At 38.9% G+C, this 25,151-nt stretch overlaps 1 protein-coding gene across 4 annotated transcripts in view; it reads left to right on the top strand.

Annotated features, from left to right (window-relative positions):
• Reps1 (RALBP1 associated Eps domain containing 1) overlaps positions 1-25,151 on the top strand; it is a 67,894-nt gene that overhangs the window by 41,854 nt on the left and 889 nt on the right. Inside the window, exons 9-19 of one of the 4 annotated variants that reach the window (XM_051164585.1) lie at positions 5,090-5,211; positions 9,086-9,166; positions 15,304-15,391; positions 16,179-16,280; positions 18,127-18,196; positions 19,462-19,580; positions 20,975-21,039; positions 22,142-22,336; positions 23,329-23,424; positions 23,768-23,916; positions 24,581-24,686. In XM_051164585.1, coding sequence (XP_051020542.1) covers positions 5,090-5,211; positions 9,086-9,166; positions 15,304-15,391; positions 16,179-16,280; positions 18,127-18,196; positions 19,462-19,580; positions 20,975-21,039; positions 22,142-22,336; positions 23,329-23,424; positions 23,768-23,916; positions 24,581-24,686 — 1,193 coding nt within the window. Of the gene's footprint in view, positions 1-5,089; positions 5,212-9,085; positions 9,167-15,303; positions 15,392-16,178; positions 16,281-18,123; positions 18,197-19,461; positions 19,581-20,974; positions 21,040-22,141; positions 22,337-23,328; positions 23,425-23,767; positions 23,917-24,580; positions 24,687-25,151 lie in introns of all 4 variants that reach the window. The other 3 variants (XM_051164584.1, XM_051164587.1, XM_051164586.1) reach the window with 3 other exon arrangements.

The following is a 25,151-nucleotide window of genomic DNA, read 5'->3' as shown; positions in this document are numbered from 1 at the left end:
CATCACATTCCAGGCTCATTATTACTTATTCAACTTTAATAGAGAACAGAAGGCTGGGCATATATTCCACTTGGAATCCCAGCACCTGGGAGGCTGAGATAGGAAGCTTTCTGCAAGCTTCTAGCCTAAGCTGCAGCATTAGACCCTATCTCAAGGTAAAATGAAAAAAGAAAACAGAAGTTTTTCCTTTTTACCCATGGCACCTGCATCAGGCTTGGAGAGAATTTCAGTGTTACTATTTTGCTATTTCTGACTGTGTGGTGTACTGCTAAACTAGGTAATAGTGTCCATTATAAGCCTTTTCTATTTAATATTTTGAAGGGAGTAATCTGATTCATTATTAGACCTTCATAATAATAAACATTAGATAGGGGGTTGAATACTAAAAAAATCTGGAAATTTTGAATTTGACCTAGGGGAATACTATTATGTGTAATAATATGATCTATATGTAATAATTAGCGAGAGTATGGATGCCTATTTCTTTAAACGGAGAGAGACTAAAACTGTTGAATGTGCATATATTCTTCTTAGATTCCAAGTGAATAAGAGGTAATGGGCTATTACATTCCCAGTGAACCTAACGGTAAAGCTCTTCATTGTCTTCAGTGCTCTTGTCCAAGCTTTCTTTCAGGCATGGTAATAAAAGATCGTGCTTTAAAGAGGGAAGTTAAAGCTAAATTTAGCTCTTAAGTAGCCACTTTCCTGTAAGATCACATTTGTTAACCTAAGAACATACATGGTCTGTCTTTCTCATCATTTCCTAGACAGTGAGAAGTTACCCAGAAGCCGTTGCACACACAGTCACTTTCCTCCAGAGAACTGTTTCCTTGGACAAATTCTAACCCAGTCTTTGCTGATTCCATAAGAATTTTGGGATTTTTTTTTCTCTTTTTATGTGGAGAATGTTGTGGGTATTTTGGGTCTTTTGTTGCTTTTTAATTAAAAGTCTTCTTTCCTTTAATTTATTGCTTTTAGATCTAATAACAATAATACTTTATCAGTAACAGCAGTGATAATGATAATAATGCCATGTGCTATTTGCTAAGCACCTAATTCATAGATCAGTCACACTTTATTTTGTGTGTACTTCTTAAGGCAGAGTAAGGATTTCAGATTGCTTTTGAGTTATATGTAGACTTTTTCTTTTGCATAATGAAGAATTTAATTTATAATGATGTATTGAAACCATCATTTTAGAGAGGTGGATTCTTTATTTATTTATTTATATTTTTTTTTTGTTCACTTTACCTCCTGATTGTAGCTCCCGCCCTTGTCTCCTCCCGGTCCCACCCTCCCTCCTTCATAGCCTCTCCCTCCCTTCCCTGGTCCTCAGAAAGGGGAGCCCTCCTTCCCTAACATCTGGCCTCAGCCTATCAAGTCTCATCTGTACTACCTATATCCTCCTCTTCCTCTGTGGCCTGGCAAGGCCGCCCCACCAGGGGGAAGTGATCAACATGCCCGTGCCAGAAGCAGTCCCTGCTCCCCATATTGTGAGACCCACAAGGAGACGGTGCTGCCTATCTGCTACATCTGAGCAGGGGTCTAGGTCCACATCATACATGGTCCTTGGTTGGTGCATCAGTCTCTGTATTGTAGTGTGGACTAATATCCACTTATGAGTGAATATATATGATGCATGTCTTCCTGGGTCTGGGTTACGTCCAAGATGAGGTGGATTCTTGTGGTTGTTTTCCTGAATACAGACAGACACAGTTTTATATTATTATCCTCTCAGACATATTTTTTCATTAATTACTTTATTTAGTCATTTTACATCCTGATCAGAGGATCATCCTCCTAGTCCCTCCCTGTTACCTCCTCTCCCCTTATGCCCCTCCCTTTCTCCTCAGAGAAGGGGAGACCCCCACCCCCATAGATATCAATCCACCTTGGCATATCAAGTTGTAGTAGGAGTGGGCACATCTTCTTTTATTGAGGCTAGACAAGGCCATCCAGTTAGGGAAAGGGATCCAAAGGCAGGCACAGAGTCAGAGACAGCCCCTGCTCCTGCTATTAGAGGTCCCACATGAAGACCAAGCTGCACATCTGTTACATATGTGTAGGGGCCGCAGGTCTGTCCCATGCATGCTCTCTGGTTGGTGGTTCAGTCTCTGAGCCCTTATGGTTTAGTTGATTCTGTAGGTTTTCTTGTGGTGTCCTCAGCTCCTCTGCCTCTTTCATTCCTTCCTCTTTCATTTCCAGAGCTCCTCCTAGTTTTTGGCTGTGGGTCTCTGCATCTGTTTTCATCAGCTGCTGCGTGAAGCCACTTAGATGACAGTTATGCTAGCCTCCTGTCTGCAGGTATAACAGAATAGTATCAGGGGTGGCCTCTCTCTTGTGGCATGGGACTCAAAAGGGGCCAGTCATCGGTTGGCCACTCCCTCGCTTCCTGCTCCCTCTTTATCCTTACAGGAAAATTTGTGGGTTGAAGGTTTTATGGCTGGGCTGGTATCCCTGTCCCTCTATTGGAAGTCTTGCCTGGTTACAGGAGGTGACCATTTTATGTGCCGTAACCCTTGTTGCTAAAAGTCTTAGCTAGGATCGCCCTTAGAGATTCCTGGGAGTTTCCGTTGTATATTTCTAGCTCATCATGGGCATACCTCACACACACTGAGTCCTGTTCTCTCTCCCGGTTCTCTCTCCAGTCTCTCTCTCCCACACTTGATCCCTCTTGTTTCCCTTCCCAACCACTCTCCTGCCCAGTTCTCTTCATCCATCCACCTTAGTTGTCTATTCTGTTTCCCCTTCTGAGTGAGATTCAAGCATCCTCCCTTGGGTCCTACTTGTTACTTAGCTTCTTTAGGTCTCTGGATTGTAGCATGGTTACCCTATGAGTGAATATATAACAGGTTTATCTCTCTGGGTCTGGGCTACCTCACTCAAGATGATCTCTTCTAGTTCCATCTATTTGCCTTTAAGTTTCATGATGTCATTGTATTTAATAGCTGTGTAATATTCTATTGTGTAAATGTATCTTTTTTTTTTTTTATCCATTCTTAAGTCAAGAGACGTCTAGGTTGTTTCCAGTTTCTAGCTATTATGAGTAAAGCTGCTATGAACATAGTTGAGCAAATGTTCTTGTGGTGTGGTGGGAAGTCTTTTGGGCATCTTATGCCCAGAAGGGTCATAGCTGGGTCTTGAAGTAGAGCAATTCCCAGTAATAATAATATTGCCTTTCTTCTTCTAGCAAAGACTCTACAAACTGTTACAGCCCCAGCCCCTAGAGTAATTTTATCATTAAAAAATTAGAAGAAAGGCAGTATTTTATTATAAATGAAAATACAGTGAATTTTCAAAATTTAAGTTTAGTGATTATCAATAAACCTGAACCTGAGTCAAATAGCCATTTTCTTATAAGTTGCCTGTGGCAGCCACTGAATGTAGTAGTGGAATTGCAATAGTTGCAAAAAGGCACACAGAGTTCCAGAAACTTACTATCTAGCACATTAGGACAAAAAACCGTTCGACAACTCTTGAAGAACACAAAATCTAGTCTCACACGATAAATGAAAAGACTACTGTACAATCTTTTCAGGTACTGTGGATATTCTTTGGTGCCACACTAAACCCAGATGTAGTTGCTGGAAAGTTAGTTACATTGTAGAAGCTGAGATTATAATGACTTTTTTTTTTTTTTGCATCATAACATTATAGACCATTTATTTGTCTTGTATTTGAATAAATCTTTTATGTATATGTGATTTTTTTTTTATCACAATATAATGGTTACTTGTAACAGTCAGTTCGTTGAGTCAGACAAATCTTAGATGTTAGGATATTTACTGTGTCAGAAAGTGGATAATAAAGGAAATATCTTTGTGATTTAAAGAATAAAATATTATTTTAATGGTACATGAAATATAAAACAAATAAAAATTATAAATTAAAAAAAGAAAAGCAGATTTGTTACTATCACAACCTTTTTGTCAGAAAAGTTAGTAAATGCTAAGAAGTTCTTAAGCTTATGGGCATGGGATTGTACTATTTCCTTGAAAGTTGGTTTTGAAAAACATACCTGCATAATCAAATCTAAAGAATTATGTTTTATCAGCAGTTGATTCCAAAAAAGAATGGCAGTGTTCTATGAAAATGTCATAGGACACTATCATGGAAAAACTCGGGAACAGTTTGTTCTGTTTTCCCATGGTCAAATGAACAGATGGTAGAATTATGTTTCATTATGTGTTCCTGTTGGTAGGGACACCAACAGGATTCCAAGCTCTGTAATACTTGGAAAATTGAGGTTTAGTTGTCATTAAAATTCGGTCTGTTTTAAGTGTAATCAGAGATACTTTAAGGTTTATGTGAAATTCAAAGTAGAATATGATATCTCAACATGCTTAAAGACCATTTTAAAATTGAAACATGGATTTGTAGTGATCTCACTTTAGTGTAGAAACGCCAGTGTACATGATGAAACAGGGCAATGAGAAAGCATAGGTTTCGGGGCTCAGCTATAGCTCAGTGGTAGGAAGAGCATATATTTAGCAAACACAAGGCTGTGGGCTTAAGCCCCAGGCAAAAGTAAAAAACAAACAAACAGAACAAAAAACAAAACCTAAAGCAAATACAAAGACTTACATTTCATCTGGACTTGTTGACTCCACTTTCTCTCATGGATAGGTATCCCTTTCGGGGTACAGCTTTATGGTAACAGTAAGGTTTTTAGAGAAAATGTTAGTGAATCGGCAGGTTTCAAAGTAATTTCAAGTAAACTGAAGAAACATGCTGTGTTGGGGAAACTGACTTAAAGTTTATTTAATGTGGGACATCACAATCCTTGACTGCAGGCACACAGGGTCTGCACACACAGGGGTCCGAATATCCCAAAACTCACTGGAGCAGAGAATGTCACCCTTCAGACTTCTTGCTGGCCAGTGCTCCGAGGATGTGTTTCGGGAAGCTGACAGGGATCTATATCTGCTCTCAGAGACTAAGTCATAGCCTTGCTGGATCACTGTCTGTCTAAAGTTGTTCTGTTTACTTCTGACTTGCTTTTATGCAAAATTCTCTATTAGTTACTCATAAATAAAGGACCCAAACTAAAATACATTGTTGATGGGAACTTTCTGTGTCTAAATTGCAGATGTGGGGGACCAGCCGGGTGAGGTAGGTTATTCGGGCTCTCCTGCAGAAGCACCTCCAAGCAAGTCCCCGTCGATGCCATCACTGAACCAGACTTGGCCTGAGCTGAATCAGAGCAGTGAGGTTAGCAAAGCTTCCCTTTCTCTGCTTAAAATTAACTTGTTTATGGGAAGAAGTTTCAAATCGGGTCATTTTAGCACAGGATTTCTCAGCACACTCACAACATAGGATTCCTCCAGCACACACACACATAGCATAGGAGTCCTCCAGCACACACACACACAGCATAGGAGTCCTCCAGCGCACACACACACAGCATAGGAGTCCTCCAGCACACATACACAGCATAGGAGTCCTCCAGCACACACACATAGCATAGGAGTCCTCCAGCACACACACACACACACACACACACACACACACACACACACACAGCATAGCATTCCTCCAGGGAACACACACACAGCATAGGAGTCCTCCACTACACACACACACACACACACACACACAGCATAGCATTCCTCCAACACACACACACACACACACACACACAGCATAGCTTTCCTCCAGTACACACACACACACACACACAGCATAGCATTCCTCCAGCACACACACACACGCACACACACACAGCATAGCTTTCCTCCAGTACACACACACACACGCGCGCACACACACAGCATAGCTTTCCTCCAGCACACACACACACACAGCGTAGGATTCACACACAGCATTCAGTTTCTGCACTAAGACATACAGCATAGGAGTCCTCCAGTTCGCACACAGTCAAGGACCTTAGAAAGACAGTAACAGAAATAGTATTAATCATGTGGTTTGTGAGGTTTTTGTACTATGTACACTATATATGGTTTTCACCATCTCTCCCTACTAAAGCCTTGTGAATTGGGTAGGGCAAATGCATAAATTGAAAGTCAAAAGAAGAGTGACTTAACCAGATCCCATGTCCAGGGAGATTAAAGAGGAAGATTTGGGCACAAGTCCTTTGTTGTTTCATCAGCTGCCGTGTCCACTGAATAATAGAAGTAAGGTGTCTGAGGATATAGTTTCAACTTTGGCATTGAAGTGATGCAAGAGACAAGTGTAGCTTTCTGCATGAAAAAATATTTTCTACAACCCAAACTACTTACAGTTTTATTTACTACAAAATAAATGGAGGCCAAACATGATGGCACATACCTTAATCCCAGCACTTGGGAGGCAGAGGATCTGTGTGAGTTAGAGGCCAGTTTGGTCTACATGGTAATTTCCAGGACAGCCAGATCTATATAGAGAGACTCTGCCTCAAAACACCAAAAGAAAAAATAATAATACAAAATGAAATAATTTTACCATATTAACTATGACCAATGGTATGCAAAACAGACTAGGGACAAAGGCACTGCTTCCCAACTACTTGGAGAGTAAGAGAGCACTCTTAGAATTAAGTGCAAGGGCCTGAGCACCCTGTTCTCATACCCCCTGAAGTCCCTCTAAAATTTCATGCCCTAGAGATCTCTGCTAATAGCTTTTTAAAGAATCTTTCTTTGTTAACTGAATTTTATATCTACAAAAATAAACTTGTTGACTTCTAGGACAAAGTAAACTTTTGTGCTTTTCTCTCTTTTAAAGCAAGAAAAGCATTTTGTTTAATTCATGCTAGTTAATTTTGGGCTGCTGAGAAATAGAGACCTATTTCTATATGACCTACTAAAGACCTAAGTACAGCCAAGGTAGCTCCCTAAGGAGGGAACCTTAGAAGAATTTGCTACTAGAGGTGGCTTATGAAGAGTAGGGTAGGCGTTTATAAAGCTGCACCTAAATCTTTGTCATTTTTTTAAAAAGCAATATTAAGTTAACAGAGCGCTGTTAGCTTGTTGTTGATGATTTGTGCATAGAAGCAACTCTTCCCAAAGTGTCAGGTTTCAGAGTCCATATCCATTCTAAAAGAAATCAGGCATTATCTTGAGAGATAGGGATGAAAAACTACTTTTAAGTTCTGATTCCAGGTGCATGCATTATCTCTCTCAAAAAGTACTACCAGGTTTTATTTTATAATGCCTAGTAATAATATATATTACATTTTTGCTATACATATTTTGCTTTGGAATTTATGCTATGCATAAAAAGCTAGTAAGACAATGATTTTAAGATGTTTTGGTAATAGCTATTAAAGTATTTACTTGGAATATAAATTTAGATTATATTTTATTGCCCACAAACGCTTAATATTGTTTCAGTGTTTATTCTGCATTGATGGATATAGATGAGGGGCCATAAGAGAAAACAGTAAAAAAAAAAAATTCCCTAACTGTTAAAGCACTTTTGATTCTGTTCAAAACGCTCTTCACCTAATTTAATTTCTTAGTCCCTCACCACACTCCTTTAAGGTAGGTATTACTAATTTCATGCTAAAGATGGTGAAACTGAAGCTCAGAGAGGTTATATAGCTCGGCAAGTCTGCACAGCCCAGCTAGGATGCCAGTAGTCCAGTCCAAAGCCTAGTGCTATTCACTACTGTCCTTGCCGTGAAGGGAGACTCAGTGTCTTCCCAGGAGCTTAGTGCTGCATGTAAGCTGTTTGCTATAAAGTAGATAATTCAGCTCCTTCTAAATCCCTTTAACAATACTTACTGAAGAAGAAATTAATTACATTACCAAATTTGTTAAATCAGTTCCTGATGTGAAAGCCTGTGATAAAAGTGAATTTTGGTGAGCTTTAGTCACAACTTGGAATTAACATTCTGCTCTGTGTGTTTTAGTTTTCATATTAAAATAGCCTATAGGAAAAGTTGTTGAATGCATTTATTAGCTATTTTTGTAGATAATTTTCAGCAATATCCTCATGTGATACAACTTAATTTTTACACATCTACTCAAATTAAGTATCATTATTTTAAATTTCAAAATGAGCTTTGAAGCATAAAAGCATATATACTCTTACAAACTGAATTATAAGGAAGACTTTGGTTAATGAGGAAGTTGTGTCTATGTGTAAGCATATATGTGTATATATTGTATATGTGTAAGTAGATGTTTCGCTCCTCAGAGGACAACTCATCATCTTTAAGAATTAGATTTAAATGTTAGTTTTAATACAACTTTGACGAAAAATTCTGTGCTGTTACTAAGATGTCAAATGAAATTTGCTGTGATTAATGTTGACTTATCATTTCCACCTGTTTAAGAGGTATGATATTTCTTTGTGTACCTCTTTTAGAAAAGCAGTTTTTCCCATGCATCTCCTGTATATAGCACATACTCAGATGCTTGACTTGCTCTCATGGCCGGCCACATTCTGATTTTCCCAGCATGGGGAGGGTGCCTGATTGGCAGTTCTGTCTTGTGATCTGGCATGGCCCTGTTTGTAGTGCTGATCGCAGAGGTTGACATGCTACAAATTGACAAATAAGCTAAAAACATTATTAGTTCCAGAATTCCTTGCTTTTTATCTGTTACATTTTCTTAAATATCTATGCATATGTGTAAAATATGTGCACGTACATATGTGCACGTACATAATGAAATCATCTTTCAGGGGTTGCATTGGCAAGTTGCACCAAATGCTCCATTTTGATTAGAACTTCAGCTCCTCCATCCAGATCAGTGTTTTTAACCAGAGTTTGGCCAGAATTTGAAGTTAAGCATTGTTCTAGTCAAGAGACCCATGTGCATTTCTACTTGCTTGCCATTTCCATCATTTACGCTCTGTTTCCTTTATGGTGTTTTGAGTGTTAATTCTATAAGTTTTAATCTCATCCTTAGAGATTACATTAAATTTGTACTGTACATTTTATTATGAAGGTATTCACCTTATATTAATAAGATGGCCCAGCATAGATAAGTATGAAGTAATAATGGGAATTAGAAACTGCAGAATTTTGTTAATCCTGCAAAATGCAGCTTGCAGTGCAGCCTCTGAATGACTTGGCTAAGTCTTCTCCAGTGATCTTATACTGCGTCTCCCATGCTGACTTGTCTCTCCTCTGTCTGTTCAGCAGTGGGAGACATTTAGTGAACGCTCTTCAAGCTCCCAAACTCTGACCCAATTTGATTCTAACATTGCACCAGCTGATCCTGTAAGTCAATCACTTAGCTTGCTTGTTTGAAATTAATTTTATTAACCCAATTTCCATCATTATGGTTTTTAGCTGATGTGCATGATTCAGTGCTCAGAGGAGAATTGGGCAGGCCTTTTGGCTCTTCTGTGGTCAATGGTGGAAGAACATTTTTGCTGTCTTTCATATTTTGTAGTTATTCTGGTGAGAGAAAACTGTATGTTTAAGACCTGGCACATGTGTTTGTAAGGAGTATTTTGTGACAGTCGATTTGGTTAGCCATGTTACATCTGCTAAGTGTATGTTTTATTAAACATATACTGTTTGTTTCACTGTAGCAACCTTACATAAATTTTTATTTGTATGTTTATACATCATGTAACTTGTACTCTCTATGTCAGTATTTATGCAGTGTCATTTTTAAATATTCACAATTCTTTTGTTTAATTAGTGTGTTGAGTTCAGCACAACAAAAGCATATTGATAGTTACAGATGACTCTTGTGCAGCAGAACCTCTGTCTTGTCTTCCTGTGATTTTCTGTGTCACTTTCTAAAAAATGCTACAAAGTTCATATCCTGATTTTAAAAATAAGTTCTGCCCCTATAGGGTTATACTCCACCTGCTTATGTTTCTTTTAGCTTTACTCTTTGTTTTTATCACTCCTGTCTTCTAGTTATTACATAGATTAACTAATGGAAATATTTTATGAATTACCAATAAAGAAATTTTTTTTCTAACCCTTAAAAGGCAGAGAAAATAATTACTGATAGTAGTAGCACTCTTTCAGACAAGGCAAGAACACTATTTGGGAGGATTTTTGTTTGTTTACATTTGGTTTTGTTTTGAGACAGACTCTTGTGTAACCCAAGCCAAGTTTGAACTCTATTCATGACTAGTAGGAAATATAGAAAAAAATATTCGATGTTCTCATATCTTACAAAAAGTCCAGGTTTATGAGTATCAACTCTGGTGTTAAAAACTGTATAGCTCCGCAGAGCATGGTGATACATGCCTATAAATCTACCACTGACACTTGACTGATGGTCCTAGGCCACATAGAGACTCTGTCTCAATAAATCAGGAAAAAAATCCAAACTTTGTCTATAGCTCAGTACTTTCCATTACTATCTGTAATGTGGCTGGCATGAGACTTTGAGACAATAAGAGATGCTCATTGAGCTTTTAAACTTGAATTTATTGACTTTGATACTATTAAGTACCCATCTGTCTATAATATTTTTCTTTTATGGTAATAAACTTAGATCTTTGTTGTCCAACCCATTCCTATTCTCCCTTTCGATTCTCAGTTAGAAGAACATCACTTTCAATTGTGTCCTCTTATATTAGTGTCTTACACTCCATTTAATACCTCAATATTGCCTGTCCATAAACCATAGCCTGTAGCTGCAATTTCTAATGACCCTTTGCAAGGCTGTATAAACAAGGATTGCAATTAGTGAGTGAATCAGGGCATGCTCAGACAGAATCACCATGGATAGGGTGAAAACAAACACAAAAATGCACTGCTGTTCTACTATAAATTCAACATTTTTATGCTTGGGAATGTTTAATGGAGTGGTTTTTAAAATTAAATTTTCCTAGTCCTTTGAGTAAAGGACTGTGAAAGCTTCAAACTGGCCTAGTAGCATGTGACACCTGTACCGGGTCTACACTTTTACACAGAGCAGCAGCTCCATGGGTATGAACTAGGCTATCAGAGTTCTAGTGAAACAAGTTCTGCTAGCTCATTTATATAAACTTGTCTTTTCTTGAATGATTTGTCAAGTATTAGTAGTTTCCAGTAGAATATGCTACTGCTAGGGTGAATATGATCGGTGCACTAAGGAAATTCTAGACTGATGACTCTTGCCCTGGTTTATACCTGTTCTTGAGTGCTATAGAACTGAGCAGTTCAGCAGATAAACAGAGTTAATCAGTGTTCAGGCCAGCCAACTCACCTGCTTTGGTGGTACCCTTCTTTGATGTTCTATACAAATAAAAGATGCCAGCAAGATTCCAGTCTTAAACAAACCAGATAAATTATTGTTAGTTGATGATCATCATGCTGATTTTGATAATTATCATGGTATATAGCTGGGCAAACTATAGGCAAAGAAAGGATTGGCTAATTCAACCCAATGAGTTTAGGGGAGTTTTGGACAAAAAAAGGAATGTTATTTGTATGATGAATGTGTGTGTGTGTGTGTGTAATTTTAAGCTCAAGGGCCCTTTTATTAGCATTTAAGAAGAAAACAGCAAAGCAAGCAATCTGTAACTCCATGGTTCTCAATCTTCCTAATACTTCCACCCTTTAATACAGTTCCAAAATGTGGTGGTGACACCCAACTATAAAATTAGTTCCATTGCTACTTTATAACTATAATTTCGCTACTTCTATGAACTGTAGTGTAAATATCTGTGCTTTATGATGGTTTAGACAACCCCTGTGAAAGGGTTGTTCAACCCCCAGGTTGAGAACCACTGCTGTAACTCTTGGTAGCTGTCGGAAGAAGAGGAGGAAAGCCATGCCTGTAAGTTAGGGTCTAGAAAGGTGTCGGGTTCTGCAGTGGAGGTTGGCAAGCAGCTGCATGGCAGGAGAGCAGACTTCAGAGCAAAGTAAGAAGTTTCTACCTGGAATATCAGGGATGCCCAGACTTTGGCCAGTAACTGAGAGAGAAAGAGAAAGACAGGAAAAGGAAAGGTTGAACGTTTCTAAAAAGGAGGCAGGGTACATGCCAGCAGCTCTATACATAATGCCTTGTATGTCCTGATTGAAAGTAGGAGTTGGCAAAAGTATACAAAGGCCTTTCTTCCAGAAAATATCATGAACAGGGTAAGTTCTGTGTAGTGATAGCATATGGTGCACATATGTGTTGGGGGAGGTTGGGGGTTAAAGAATGTAGTTGAACTCAGATGGAGACATCTTAGTAGACTGGACTGAAGAGATCAGCTTTACCTGATCTTCGCCTAGAAGGTAGCACCAAGTGCTAGGATGAGCTAGGTGAGGAAGGGCAACCGTGGGCGATGACTCAGCTAACACTGTGAAGAAGTGACGATGAGCTCGTAGGCAGGGGTGCATTAGCTAGAAAGGAGAAGGAGGATGGAGGGCATGTAGAAAGTATGGAGAGATGAGCTTAATCATGACGGTATGAAAAAGTTAGTTAGGCACCCAAATACTTGGTACAGATGTGCAATTGGAAGTGGCTTTTGGGTGATTTAAAAGTATAAGAAGGTGACAGAGCCAGCCTGCTACTGTTTTTTTGTTTTTGTTTTTTGTTTTTTGTTTTTTTAAGTGATGTGGTGAGTTTTGTGAGTTTTATGTTTTTTTGTTTTTTTGTTTTTTTTTTTTTTTTTTTTTAATTTTGGGGACAGTAGATAAAAACAGAGAAAGTATGGCCTTTTATAGCTATTAATGGTGCTTCATTTACATATTAAAATGAAAGCTTCCTGTCCAGCTGTACAAGTCACAGAGGGCACGCTTGCTCATCCATGTTAGGCTCACCATAGTGCTTTGTTGTCTTTTGCCCTTGGGCAAAAGGAACAGAGCCCTTGGACTACCTTAGCGTGCCTTCTGAGAAATTAAGGCTTAGATTTTATATTACATATTTTGTGTGCAAGTAAAAATGTGTAATAAAATAATTTAAAATGAAATAAAATTAGCTGGGTATGGTGGCTTACACCTTTAATCCTACCACTTGGGAGTTGAGGCCACCCTGGTCTACATAGAAATTTCTAGTCCATTCAGGACTACATGGTGAAACTATGGTTTGTTTTTTGTTTTGTTTTGTTTTGTTTTAAAGGTAATGAAAAAGATTTATCATTTGAAAGATACAACAAATTTAATGTTTTAGCTAATAACTTAAGAATATATGAAGGGAGCTAGAGAGGAGACTGAGTAGTTAAGAGCTTATCCTGCTCTTTCAGAGGACCAAATTTTGTTTCTAGCATCCAAGTTAGGCAACTCTAGGGACTCTGACGCCTGTAGCCTCAGTGGGTACCTGCACTCACATACGCGTACCCATACAAAATATAAGTCTTAGTTACTTTCTATTGCTGTGACAAAGCACCATGAGCAAGTCAACTGATAAAAGAACATTTAATTGGGCTTACAGTTTTGGGGAGTACAGTCCACAGTGGTGGAGCAAAGACATAGCAATTAAGTATTCAAACATCTGAGCCTACAGGGGCCTTTCTTACTCAAAACCACCACAATACCCAATTAAAAATAAAAATATTTTTAAAATGTAGCAAAAATTATAGAAATAGAGTTAAAAGTAGAAAATCACTTTAGAGAGGAAGAAATAACTCCTTTTAGCAATTAATATATTAATAATTAGAATTACACTATTAAAACTCTCATCCAATGAAGGCATTGAAAATTCTGTATCCACAACAATAGTCTGTGCAGAAGAGATGAGAGGGTATCATGTGTAAATGTCTAAATTGGGAACAGGGGAATATATATTTTATAAAAATGCCACAAGCACAAACTCTTTTATTGGTTAAGCAGACTAAATTATATTTAATTACATTTACCAAAACATAAAATACAAAGAATACTAAGTATATTAGTCACACATTGGAAAAAATACATAAAGTGTATGTTTAAAAGTTGTATCATTTGCCGGGTATGGTAGCACACGCCTTTAATCCCAGCACTCAGGAGGCAGAGGCAGGCGGATTGCTATAAGTTCAAGACCAGCCTGGTCTACAAAGCAAGTCCAGGACAGCCAAGACTACACAGAGAAACCTTGTCTCGGGGGGCGGGGGGGGGAGTTGTATCATTTAGAAACAAACCAATATAAAAGTTACATACACTCAGAAACAACAAGAAAGAAGTACAAACATGCCCAAATCATCAAAGAATACAAACTGACCATAGTGAAAAGCCACCAACACCAACCAGTTCAGCAAAAATGAAAATTATGACAATATAAAAAAATAGAACTAGGATATCATTTAATAAAGCCACATTTTATAATCATAAATATGGCCATGTCTTAAGTATTTTAAGTATAACACTGATGTTTAACTATAATTTTAGAGGGAGGAGGAAATGGTGGTTCAGGTTTATTGGTTATGTACATGAATCCTGGTTAGATTCTCACTAGTATAGGAACAGGAAATTACTCTAAATCATTTTGTCCATGTAATAGCTATGACAAATTTGTTATAAACTGTTTAAGTTTTGAAATGATGAGAGTAAACCAACAAAGCCTGTCAAATAAAAGGCATATGTTGGTGTGTAATTTTTCCCTCGTGGGTTTACTGTCCACTGGGTTTTATCACCACAGCAGTGTCTGCTGCAAGCTGAAGGTCAGTGCCCTGCACTCCACTTACTGCACAACTAGATCCTTGCCTATGAGGAGCTCAGGCTCCCATGAGCTGATCCCTTCCTCATAGGAGTAGCCAAGCCTCCTCGCCATGGCTTTCAGTTGCTCTGCAGCCAGGTGTTTGAGCTGGTTCTGGCTGCTCCCAGCGGGTCTCAGCCACAGAGCTCCTTCCAAGAGACTGCTCTCTGCCTTCGCTTATTTTCTTTGCCTTTACTCTTTCCTTACCTCCTCCCAGAAATCACTACCTTCAACTGCTTTACTCCTCTAAAATCACCTCTCAGGAAACGTAGCAAATTTGATGTATTGCAGTCATAAAATACTGGCATGTTGGTGTGGGGGTCTAGAGTAGTATATTCCGTTGTGGATAAAAAGCATTTATCATACCTAAAATTGCAGTAAGCCAGACTTCTGGTTATTTTTGTTTTATAGGTTAAAAGAAAACAAAATATTCTTAAGCAGTATAGTAAAAACAATTTTCAGTTTGTCACTTAGCTTTTAAGTTCTCATGAAATAATTTACCTCACAGGTTAACATTTATATAATCTCATCAGGTCATTGCAGTTTGTTTTCAAATATTATTTTGAGTTGTTTTTTCATAAGTAGATTTCATGAAATTCTTTAATCATTCAACTTAGACTTTATGAAATCAAATTATTCATCATGTAAACTTCATTTTTTTTTAAATTGAGCTTTTAATTTTTAAAGATGTCACATTTGCATTACTGTGAATAAGAAAAATGTGAGGGGGGGTGTTCTATGTTGTTAGTCTTCAGGATACCACGATTCCTAACGCAAAATACGTTTTTACTTTATTTGTCTTTAGGACACTGCTATTGTCCACCCAGTTCCCATTCGCATGACTCCAAGCAAAATCCACATGCAGGAGATGGAACTGAAGAGGACAGGCAGTGGTAAGGAAGCTGCCAGCAGGCTGTTTTAGCTCAGCTTGCTGCTAGCATGCAGAAGAAATCATTCTCTGAAGGTTGGAGTTTTTTTAATAAATGACTTTTTTTTTTTTTTTTGACACGGCCCTGGCTGGCCTGTAGCTTGCTTTGTAGACCAGGCTGTTCTAAATTCACAGAGCTCTGCCTGCCGTTGCCTCTAGAGTTCTGGGAGTAAAGGCACACGCCACCACACCTAACTAGCAATTGTTTATTTTCCTTTTAACCCTCAGGGCTCTGCATTTAAACAATATCATAATTTTTTAAAAGAACTTGTTTTACGTTATAACGCTTTAAATGGGTTTGGGTTTTTGTTGTTGTTTAGATTTGTGATAGTTTTGAGTGGATGAGTACTTCCCTGTGTGTATACGGATGTGTCCCTAGCACCTGCGGCGGTCAGAAGAGGCCATTGGGTGCCATGCAACTTGAGATGGTTGTAAGCAGCCATGTGGGTTCTCACTGTGTAACCTTAAACCTTGATCTTCCTGCCTCAGCCTCCCAAGTGTTGTAGTCCAGATGTGCAGCACCATTTCTAGCTTAGTTAAGAGTCTTCAGAGGCAAAGTTGTTGTCTGTATAAGTCGGCACTGAAATCATTTTTAGCCCAGATTTTGGGAGGTTTGTTACCTGTGCTGTAGGGATAAAGTTAACCAAGTGAAAATACAGAGAAATAAATTACCTTCTATTGTAATTCACTCTCATAAATTTTATCAATGACATGTCTGTGTCTTGCATTGTTGCCTCTTAACTCTGGACTAGATCATACGAATCCCACCAGCCCGTTACTTGTGAAAGCATCTGACCTTTCAGAAGAAAACAAAATCAATTCATCAGTTAAATTTCCTTCTGGAAATACTGTAGGTAAGTGAAAGATACCAACATATCTCTCATTTGAGTTTATTAAATAAATTTAAAGTCTAGGGACTTGAAATACTGTACCTATTTAGTACTGTGTTCACTACATAAAATAGGGGATGATGCCTCTTTAAAACATGTTGCTCTGTGTGTGGTGGATATATGACTCGACCTGTTTGCCATCACTCCGCATGTTACTTTGGCTCTTCCCCTGATGTTTCTTTCTTTGTTTCTCACAAAACATTGGGGATGTATTCACTCATCCAGCCATGGTAATAGGATACTATGTGCCAGGAGGTTCAGGGAGTGAGGAGTTAGAAATAAGCAAAATAAAACAACTCTCCGTGTATATTGAGTTTATAAGGGTGACTGCAGCTGGATGGGGGCACTCTTGTGTTAAAAGAAAGCTAATTTCATGGCTAGAACTTAAAAGCTGGAAAGAGGAATAAGAGTGCCATTTTAAATGAAGAGAACAAAGAAAGTTTTATTAGAAGATAACATCTGTCTTAAAATTTGGAGGAGCCGAGTGACAGCTCTGTGACTTGTGGGAATGAGATGACTGAAACATAGGCAGCAGGTAGTGTGCAGCCCCTAGGCAGGAAGCTTTGCTCTACAGACTGCAGGCAGTGACCTAGAATAGAGTTGAAGTTGGTAGCAGAGGGAGCAAGTGTGAGAACAGTAGAGGAAATGTTGTAACATTTTTACTCTTACTGAATGGTGTAAAAAATCATTAGAGACAGGAGACCCACCATTCCTTTTTAAAATACCCTTCTGATCTCGTACCATGCCAAAAGTAGGCAAGCGCTGAAAGAGGAGATAGTTGTGATAATCCAGTGACAAGAAGACGCTGGCTTGGGTTGGAGTGGGAGTGGTATGTGTTGGTGAGCAGTGGTAAGATTTGGGAGTACACTCTGTAGCCTCTGTAGGAAAACACTAGTCACTAGAGGGTTTGCTTACCTGTCTTCCATAGCATAGAAGAAAGGATCCAAGGCTTGCCTCTGTGGTTGGGGGAGAGCAGGAGGGCTACAGTAGCAAAGAAAGCTCCTTTTATCTGGAAACAGTGCCACCATCCCAAATAAAGCAAACTTTCATTTTTAAAACTATTTCTAATCTTTCATGTGAAAATTTTCCACTACAAAACAATTTGTACCTACTATAAAAATAAGAAAATGATTATTCGCATTCTCAATGTCTAGAGTTAACCATTTTATTGTCTACTTTAAATCATATTTTGTGAATTTATAATACAGAGTAAGCAACAATAATCTCAAAATCTAAAATGGGAAATGCTTCAAAGTCCCAAACTTTTTGAGCATCAAAATGGCATCACCTGAGCTCTTGACAGATTACAGTAAAAACAAAGGCACATTACAAATCTGGCTGTGTACATGATGGTAGATACGGAATAGGTATGCGTTTAGACTTGGCTCTGCTCTCTGGGTACCTCATGTCTATGCAAATACTTTAAATTTGTGGGGAGGGATAGAAAGCAGAAGCATTTTCAGCCCAAAGCATCTCATATAAGAGCTATTCAACCTATAGTTACCATTTTTTTTGTATAGTTACCATTTTTGTGTAAGAAATAATTGTAATATGTGTATGTATTTATGATTTATTTTGAATATTTGTTTCACTAAGTATTTTACTTAGATTGTAACTTATTCTGTCTTTGTGTAATGTGTTTGATTTTTATAGTTGGTAACACTGCAGTGAACTGTTAGCCTATTCAGCAGTCTTTGAATGTCTCTGATTTTTGAAGCAGTGAAGCAATCTATTACTTAACATTTGTGGTAGGAGAGTAGAAAGCAAAGAAATGAGTATTATTAACTAGGAAGTATCTGTTTACCAGCAGATGAGTACAGTAGTTCAGACTCTTTCCCTTCTGACCCGGAGCAGATTGGGAGCAATGTAACTCGTCAAAGGTCAGTATTTATACCAAAACAAAACAAAACAAAAAACTGTTGAACTCTCCTTGTGCACTTTAATAGTTAAAGTTACTTAAGACCAAGTACAATTTATTTGCTCTCTGAAAGATGTTAAATACCTATTCATTTATGTAAAAGACAAATATTTTGGTTCTACTTGTTAAAAACTAAAAAGGAACCCCATTGTTAATGTTGTTTTGTTTTTATGTGTTTTATAAAGGGGTCTAAAAAAGAGCTGATAACTTCTTGGAAATAGATGTTAATTCAATCCTTTGTGTCAGTAGAACTGTAAGAGTTTAGGTATCAGCATGTGACTCTGTGGCAAGGACCACTAAAACTTTGTTTTAAACACCCTGAACAGGGCCCAATGGGAGCTACCTGCTCACCCTGCAATTTTATAGGCACAAACAATACATGGCATAAACAAAGGGATGGATGCTTGAGGTTTGTCTGCATGACCTTAGCATCTGCTCAAACATAGAGGAGAGAAGCATTTTTCACTTCTCATATTTTACATATAGTGAAAATCTTTCTGCACCTTGCCTGTTAGGGAGAACGGGAGGGAAGGGGGGAAGGAGGGAAGGAAGGAGAGAGAGAGAGAGAGAGAGAGAGAGAGAGAGAGAGAGAGAGAGAGAGAGAGAGAGAGAGAGAGCGCACAAGAGAACTCCCCTTCCAAATTTCCAAGGAACTTAAAAGACAGAAGACCATGTGCTTCCTTTCTTTGATGTATGGAGTTCTTCTGTGTTTCTTAGATTTCCAGTTATATTGGAGCTTGTTCTTTTTATCCTGGCTGTGAGGATGTGTTTGCCAGAGTCATGGAGTCTTCAGAAAAAAAAGACTTTAGAGTTAGTTAAGCTTCACCATAGTGGCCGCCAAAGTGGGGTAGCTCTGGTGCCATGGAATGAGCATCTCACAGCGGAGCCAGATTCTCTCCCAGCTTACCTACCATGTAAGGATTCTCTTGCCTTCCGTTGAATGGGAAGCATCACAAGAGATTTGTGATCTGTCTAGATAAATCATGTGGACATTTACTTCAAATGTGTTACAAGCTTATGACTTTATAGAAAGTTATTTGGCACATTAAGTAACGGTTTGTTTCAGACACAGCGTAGATAGTGCTGCTTTTATTAGTTGTAATACCTGCTTACATACTGCCTGAAAAAGTGTCATCGTAATAAGGTTCTTGGCTGTTTAGCCAAGTGTGAATGCTTAAGAAGGATCGAGCTCCAGTGTTAACCAATTGTGACTGATGAATCTTGCAGGTCTCATTCAGGAACGTCACCTGATAACACTGCGCCACCACCTCCCCCTCCAAGACCTCAGCCCTCTCATTCTAGATCATCATCCTTAGATATGAATCGGACCTTTGCAGTTACCACAGGTAGGGAGGGCTAGGGAATCGTACATGCATTAATTGTATTAATATACATTGTTTTAAAGTTAATCCAAGGTATAACTTTTTTTTTGTTTCTCATATATATATATATATATATATATATATATTTTTTTTTTTTTTTTTTTTTAACATATAAGAAAAAATGGGGGCTAGAGAGCTGGCTCAGTGGTTAAGAGCACTGACTGTTCTTCCAGAGGTCATGAGTGAGTAACCACATGGTGGCTCACAACCATCTGATGCCCTTCTCTGGCCTGCAGATTTACATGCACTCAAAGCTCTGTATACATAATAATAAATAAATAAATCTTTGAAAAGAAAAGAAAAATGTGGATTAAATACATCAAATGATCCAAGCATTCGGAAAGCAGGGGCAGCCAGATCTCTGAGTTCAAAGACAGCCAAGACAGTTCAAGGACAACTATAGAGCTACTTCCAATAGGCAGAGAAACTGTGTCTTAAAAACCAGAGTAGAGTAGAAAGACATCAAATGACTAAGGTGTGTTTATATACAAATAATAAAGATAGGAACTTAAAAGATATCACAGAAAAATTTAAAAGATGTGGTTGCATCAGTGTTGTGGGGGAACTGATAAGTCTTAATTTGGCTAACAGAGGAGAACCATGACTTGAAGATTTTTTAGTGTTTATACAGCTGGCAGTATTGTAATTACAGTGATTGAAATAGAAAAGCTAGTACAGAGATGGTGTTTTATTCAGTATGATTAAAAGTTGTAGTGAGGGAAAATGTAAGTAATCAACAGACTGTTGGACCTTTGAGCCAAGAAAAATTGAAGTGTTGAAAATTATTTATGTAGAGATGATAGTTAAATGAAAATTTTAAAGACTTTCTTCTGGTAGCCAAAGAAAATCAGAAAGATGAAGGAGAAAACCAAGAACAGGCTACTGTTAAGGAAATAGGCAAGAGTTTGTTGTTAACAGTCCTTCATGTAATGGAAGTGACAAGAGAAATGAGGTCTGGGGAGAGGCCATGAAATTGAACCACTAGGCCACATGTAGAGCTTTTGGTTTGGATTTTGTTTTAACAGTCTTATGTAGCCCCAGCTGGCCTCAAACTCACTACGTAGCCAAAGTTGACTTTGAACTAACTTCTCATCGCCTTGCCTCTACCTCCCAAATTCTGGAATTATAGGTGTGAGATACCATGTCACCTGGATCAAACTCAGAGCTTTAAGCATGCTAGGCAACTGCTCTACCACTGAGCTACAGCGTCAGCCTCACTTAGAGCTTTGTACAAGATAGTAACTGCCCTTGTAACATCACCAAGCGCTCTTAGACATGTTTCGTCATGTGGTCATTTACTTGTTTCTTCTACAGTAAAATAATTATGTAACCACTCAAGAATTTGTGTATTCACACAGGACAACAACAGGCTGGAGCTGTTGCCCATCCCCCTGCAGTGCCTCCAAGACCTCAGCCCTCACAGGTAATTTCCCAACATTCTTGTTAAAAATGGCAGTTAGCCAGACACAGTGGCACATGCCTGTAATCCCAATGCTTGGAGACGCAGAGGCAGGCAGCATTGTAGACCAGGGGCCCAGGACAGCCAAGGCTACACAAAGAAACCCTGTCTGGAAAAACAAACAAACACAAAACAAAAAATGGTAGTTATTGCAGTCCCCAGGATACGTTTGTGCCTTAGACACTTCATTCCATTTATAATTATCTCTAAGGTTGGCACTTAGTCAATATATTCTTGGAAGGTAAGGATTTCAATAATTTGGGTTACTAAGAAACAAAAAATAAAAAATTTTTAAAAAAGAAAAAGAAACTAAAAGTGTCTTAAATGGTTCAGCAGAACAGTAGATTATAAGATGGAGATATGTGATGGTTTTCTAGAGCCAACATTGACTCAGACAGAGCCTACTCTAGCTCTCTGGACATTTGCATCCCTTTTGGGTCAGAATTGAAGTGCTGCAGGAAACATATTTAGAGAACACATGGGAACAGCCTTGGTGGTTAGTAAAGTTAGATGCAAGTGAAATGAAGGAATTAAACCCAGAAGATAAAGAGGTCCGTGTTGCATTCCAAAGAAAAAGAATGGCCTCCACTGAGGTGTGGACATACAGTGTACTGTATAGCAGCCTGAGGTGTGGACATACAGTGTACTGTATAGCAGCCTGAGGTGTGGACATACAGTGTACTACTGTATAGCAGCCTGAGGTGTGGACATACAGTGTGCTGTATAGCAGCCTGAGGTGTGGACATACAGTGTGCTGTATAGCAGCCTGAGGTGTGGACATACAGTGTGCTGTATAGCAGCCTGAGGTGTGGACATACAGTGTGCTGTATAGCAGCCTGAGGTGTGGACATACAGTGTACTGTATAGCAGCCTGAGGTGTGGACATACAGTGTGCTGTATAGCAGCCTGAGGTCTTACTGAAAGCCAAGTTCAATACAGGGGGATGGGCTGTGTGCAAATGTATCTGAGATATTTGCTGTCATGTAGTACCATATGAAGAAGGCCACACTGTGATACTGCTGATGCTGATAAAATGTTTGTTCCTTTGTTCTAAACGGTTGTACAGGCACCCGGTCCCTCTGTGCATCGCCCAGTGGATGCTGATGGTCACATCACACTAGTACCTCACACTAGTACCTCACCTCAGCAGATACCAGAACAACCAAATTTTGCAGATTTCAGCCAATTTGAAGTATTTGCTGCATCAAATGTCTCTGAAGAACAAGACAATGAAGCTGAGAAACATCCTGAGGTCTTGCCAGTGAGTTTTATAGAGTTTGCCTAATTTGTGACAGTCTCCACCCAAATGTTATAAAGAGGACTCTTGAAAACACAGGTCAAGTTAGCAGAGGCAACAGTGAATAAAGTGCCTGCTGATGCTGTTTCTTTTGGAGGATATATATTCCCTAGATCTGTGCATCTCAGCTACTTTATTGGTCTCTAACATCTGATAGTTGCAGCACAATATTTAATAAGATTCAGGTGCTAGGGCCAGGGATAGATGTGGTGTGAAACACATACACCTGGTCCTGGTCAGTGCTACTCTGGGAAGTTAATGTGAATTGATGAAGATTTCCATAGAATAAGAGGCTATGGTTACAAAATCTACACACTTCAGCAACACACGTGCTCTCAAAAACAGTACCATGCTAAAACTTAGTCTTCATAGACGGTTCCAGGAAACTTTAGTTTTAGTGGTCAGAAATCGAATGGCATTGTCTGTACATATCTCTGATTTAAATCACTGAAAATGTATATATGTGGAGTTGGAAGGAGAAAAGTAATATTGACGTCTCCATTCTGATTGCTTCAGCTGTTGCACCTCTAACAGATGCAACAACTCATGTTCATTTGGCATAACTGAAAGATTTCACAGGTCTGACCCACAGGGAAGCTCCCTTGGCCTACTAGGGGAGTGGACCATGCCTAGGAAGGATACAGTGGACTTGGGGACAGAAGTGAGTGTGTTCAGGAGACTGTCCTGTATTTGCTTGGCTAGATGTATCACTTTCCAGTCACAGAGCCTCACAGCAACGAGCTAGCAGTACAGTGCCGTGCCTGCATCTCCTCTTTCTTTCCTGCTCTCAGATCTTGTTTCCCAACTTCAGTGCTAGGGAAATTCATCTGGCAAGGTTTTCTTATCACCTCAGATTTCCTGTCAAAACAAACAGCTCCTAACATCTTACTTTGGTACATGTTCTGTGCTTAACTACATATAGTTATATAGTAATGTGATACTACATTCCTCTCTAGGCCGAAAAAGCTTCTGACCCTGCAAGCTCTCTTCGGGTTGCCCAGACAGACAGTAAAATTGAAGAAAAGACAGCTGCTAATGTTCCTGCCAATGTGGTATGAAAAATCTTTTTATAATGTGGACATTTTTTGTGTATAAGGGACTGCCAAGGTACTTCTTAGAAATAACAAGGGCTAAGCCAGGTGTTGTTGAGGTGCTCTTCTTCAGTCCAGCACTGGGGACGCTGAGCCAGAGAGTCAGGAGCTCCATCTAGGCAGCATGGTGATAAGAATTCACTCTCATTTTTCCTTAACTGTTGCCACAGATACATAAATGTTTTAAAATAAGATGAGTAACCTCCTTTTTAAATAGCAAGTGGCTTTAAAAAGGCAGTTGGTGTTAACAAAATGCTAATTGGCATAACTATCACTAAGAGTGCTCATTTCTCTTACTTTTTAGAGCAAAGGCACAACACCTCTGGCTCCGCCACCTAAGCCTGTTCGAAGAAGATTAAAGTCAGAAGATGAATTAAGGCCAGACACCGATGAGCATACACAAAAGACAGGTGTCTTAGCTGCTGCTCTTGCGTCACAGCCTTCTGTTCCCAGGTAGCTCAAGTTATTCCTCCGTACAGTAATTACTAACAACAAAAGCACAGTACCACCACCAGGCGAAAAAGAAACAAGTCAGTTCTTTACTTAAGCAGAAGTTCTTATAGCCCAGGCCCACAAGTCACGTGGCGGAAGGAGAGAACCAAACTCCACAAGTTGTCCTCTGACCTCTACACACGTTCCGTGCATATGGGGTCAGTGGACAACTTGTGGAAGTTGATCTCCTTCCATGTTGATTCTAGGGATCAGACTGGGGTCATCACGTCTGTGTAGCAAGTGCCCTTACTAACTGGGCCATGATGCTGGCCTAGCTTGTACATTTCTAAGAAAAGAGAAAGAAAAAAAATGCACATAGCAGGAACAGTACAGCCCACAAAGCCAAGAAGAGTCCTTGCCTGGCTGTTTATAGAAAAAATCTACAAGTACTGGGTCCAGACTACTTCACTTCATGAATTTGACAGAATAATTACAGTAATTAAAATAGCAGCTGTGATCTTGGGCTTCTGAAGCTTGTATCTTCTCAGTTACCATTGAAACAGCAAGTGAAATTGAGCTAAGAAGGGAGAAGTTCTTTCTCTTTCTCTGCTTAGAAGTTCATAGGAGGAAAGGGGTTAAAGACAGGAAAGAAATGAATGGTGTTGTTTTCCATGTGTCTTCTCAGATCTGTAGGGAAAGATAAAAAGGCTATCCAGGCATCGATTAGACGCAATAAGGAAACGAACACCGTCCTGGCCAGACTGAACAGTGAGCTGCAACAGCAATTAAAGGTAACGTGGTTTCTGAGTCTTAAGTTCCATGAACGCTACACATCTCCGTTTTGGGAAATTGGAGCTGTGAAACTTTCTTGAAGCAGAAAAAAGTGTGTAGCTAAAATGTTGTGTAAGCCATTGAATCTTTGAATACTAAAGACATTTCCCAACACAGTTCTGGTGCATGCACATTGTCTTATCCTGCATATGTAAGACATTGCTATAACATTGTTAACTTCCGTGAAGAAACTTAGGGACGGAGGAAAAGTAGACTTGAGTCCCTTGGAGAATACATATATGGCTCTAAGCTCCATGTAGTATGTAGGCAATTGGGCTATTATCGCTTTATCCTTTTATTAAAGACAACTCAGATTCAGTAATAGAAACTTAAACCAGTCTAATTAAGACAAAGAATGAGAACATTGAAGTCATTTTGTGTGTGAAAAAATAAGACAAACCATAAGTCACAGTAGTGTTTCATGG

Source organism: Acomys russatus, chromosome 21 (assembly GCF_903995435.1).
Source record: "Acomys russatus chromosome 21, mAcoRus1.1, whole genome shotgun sequence".
In the NCBI taxonomy this organism is placed as follows: Eukaryota; Metazoa; Chordata; class Mammalia; order Rodentia; family Muridae; genus Acomys; species Acomys russatus.
This window is presented reverse-complemented; position numbering and strand designations above follow the sequence as displayed.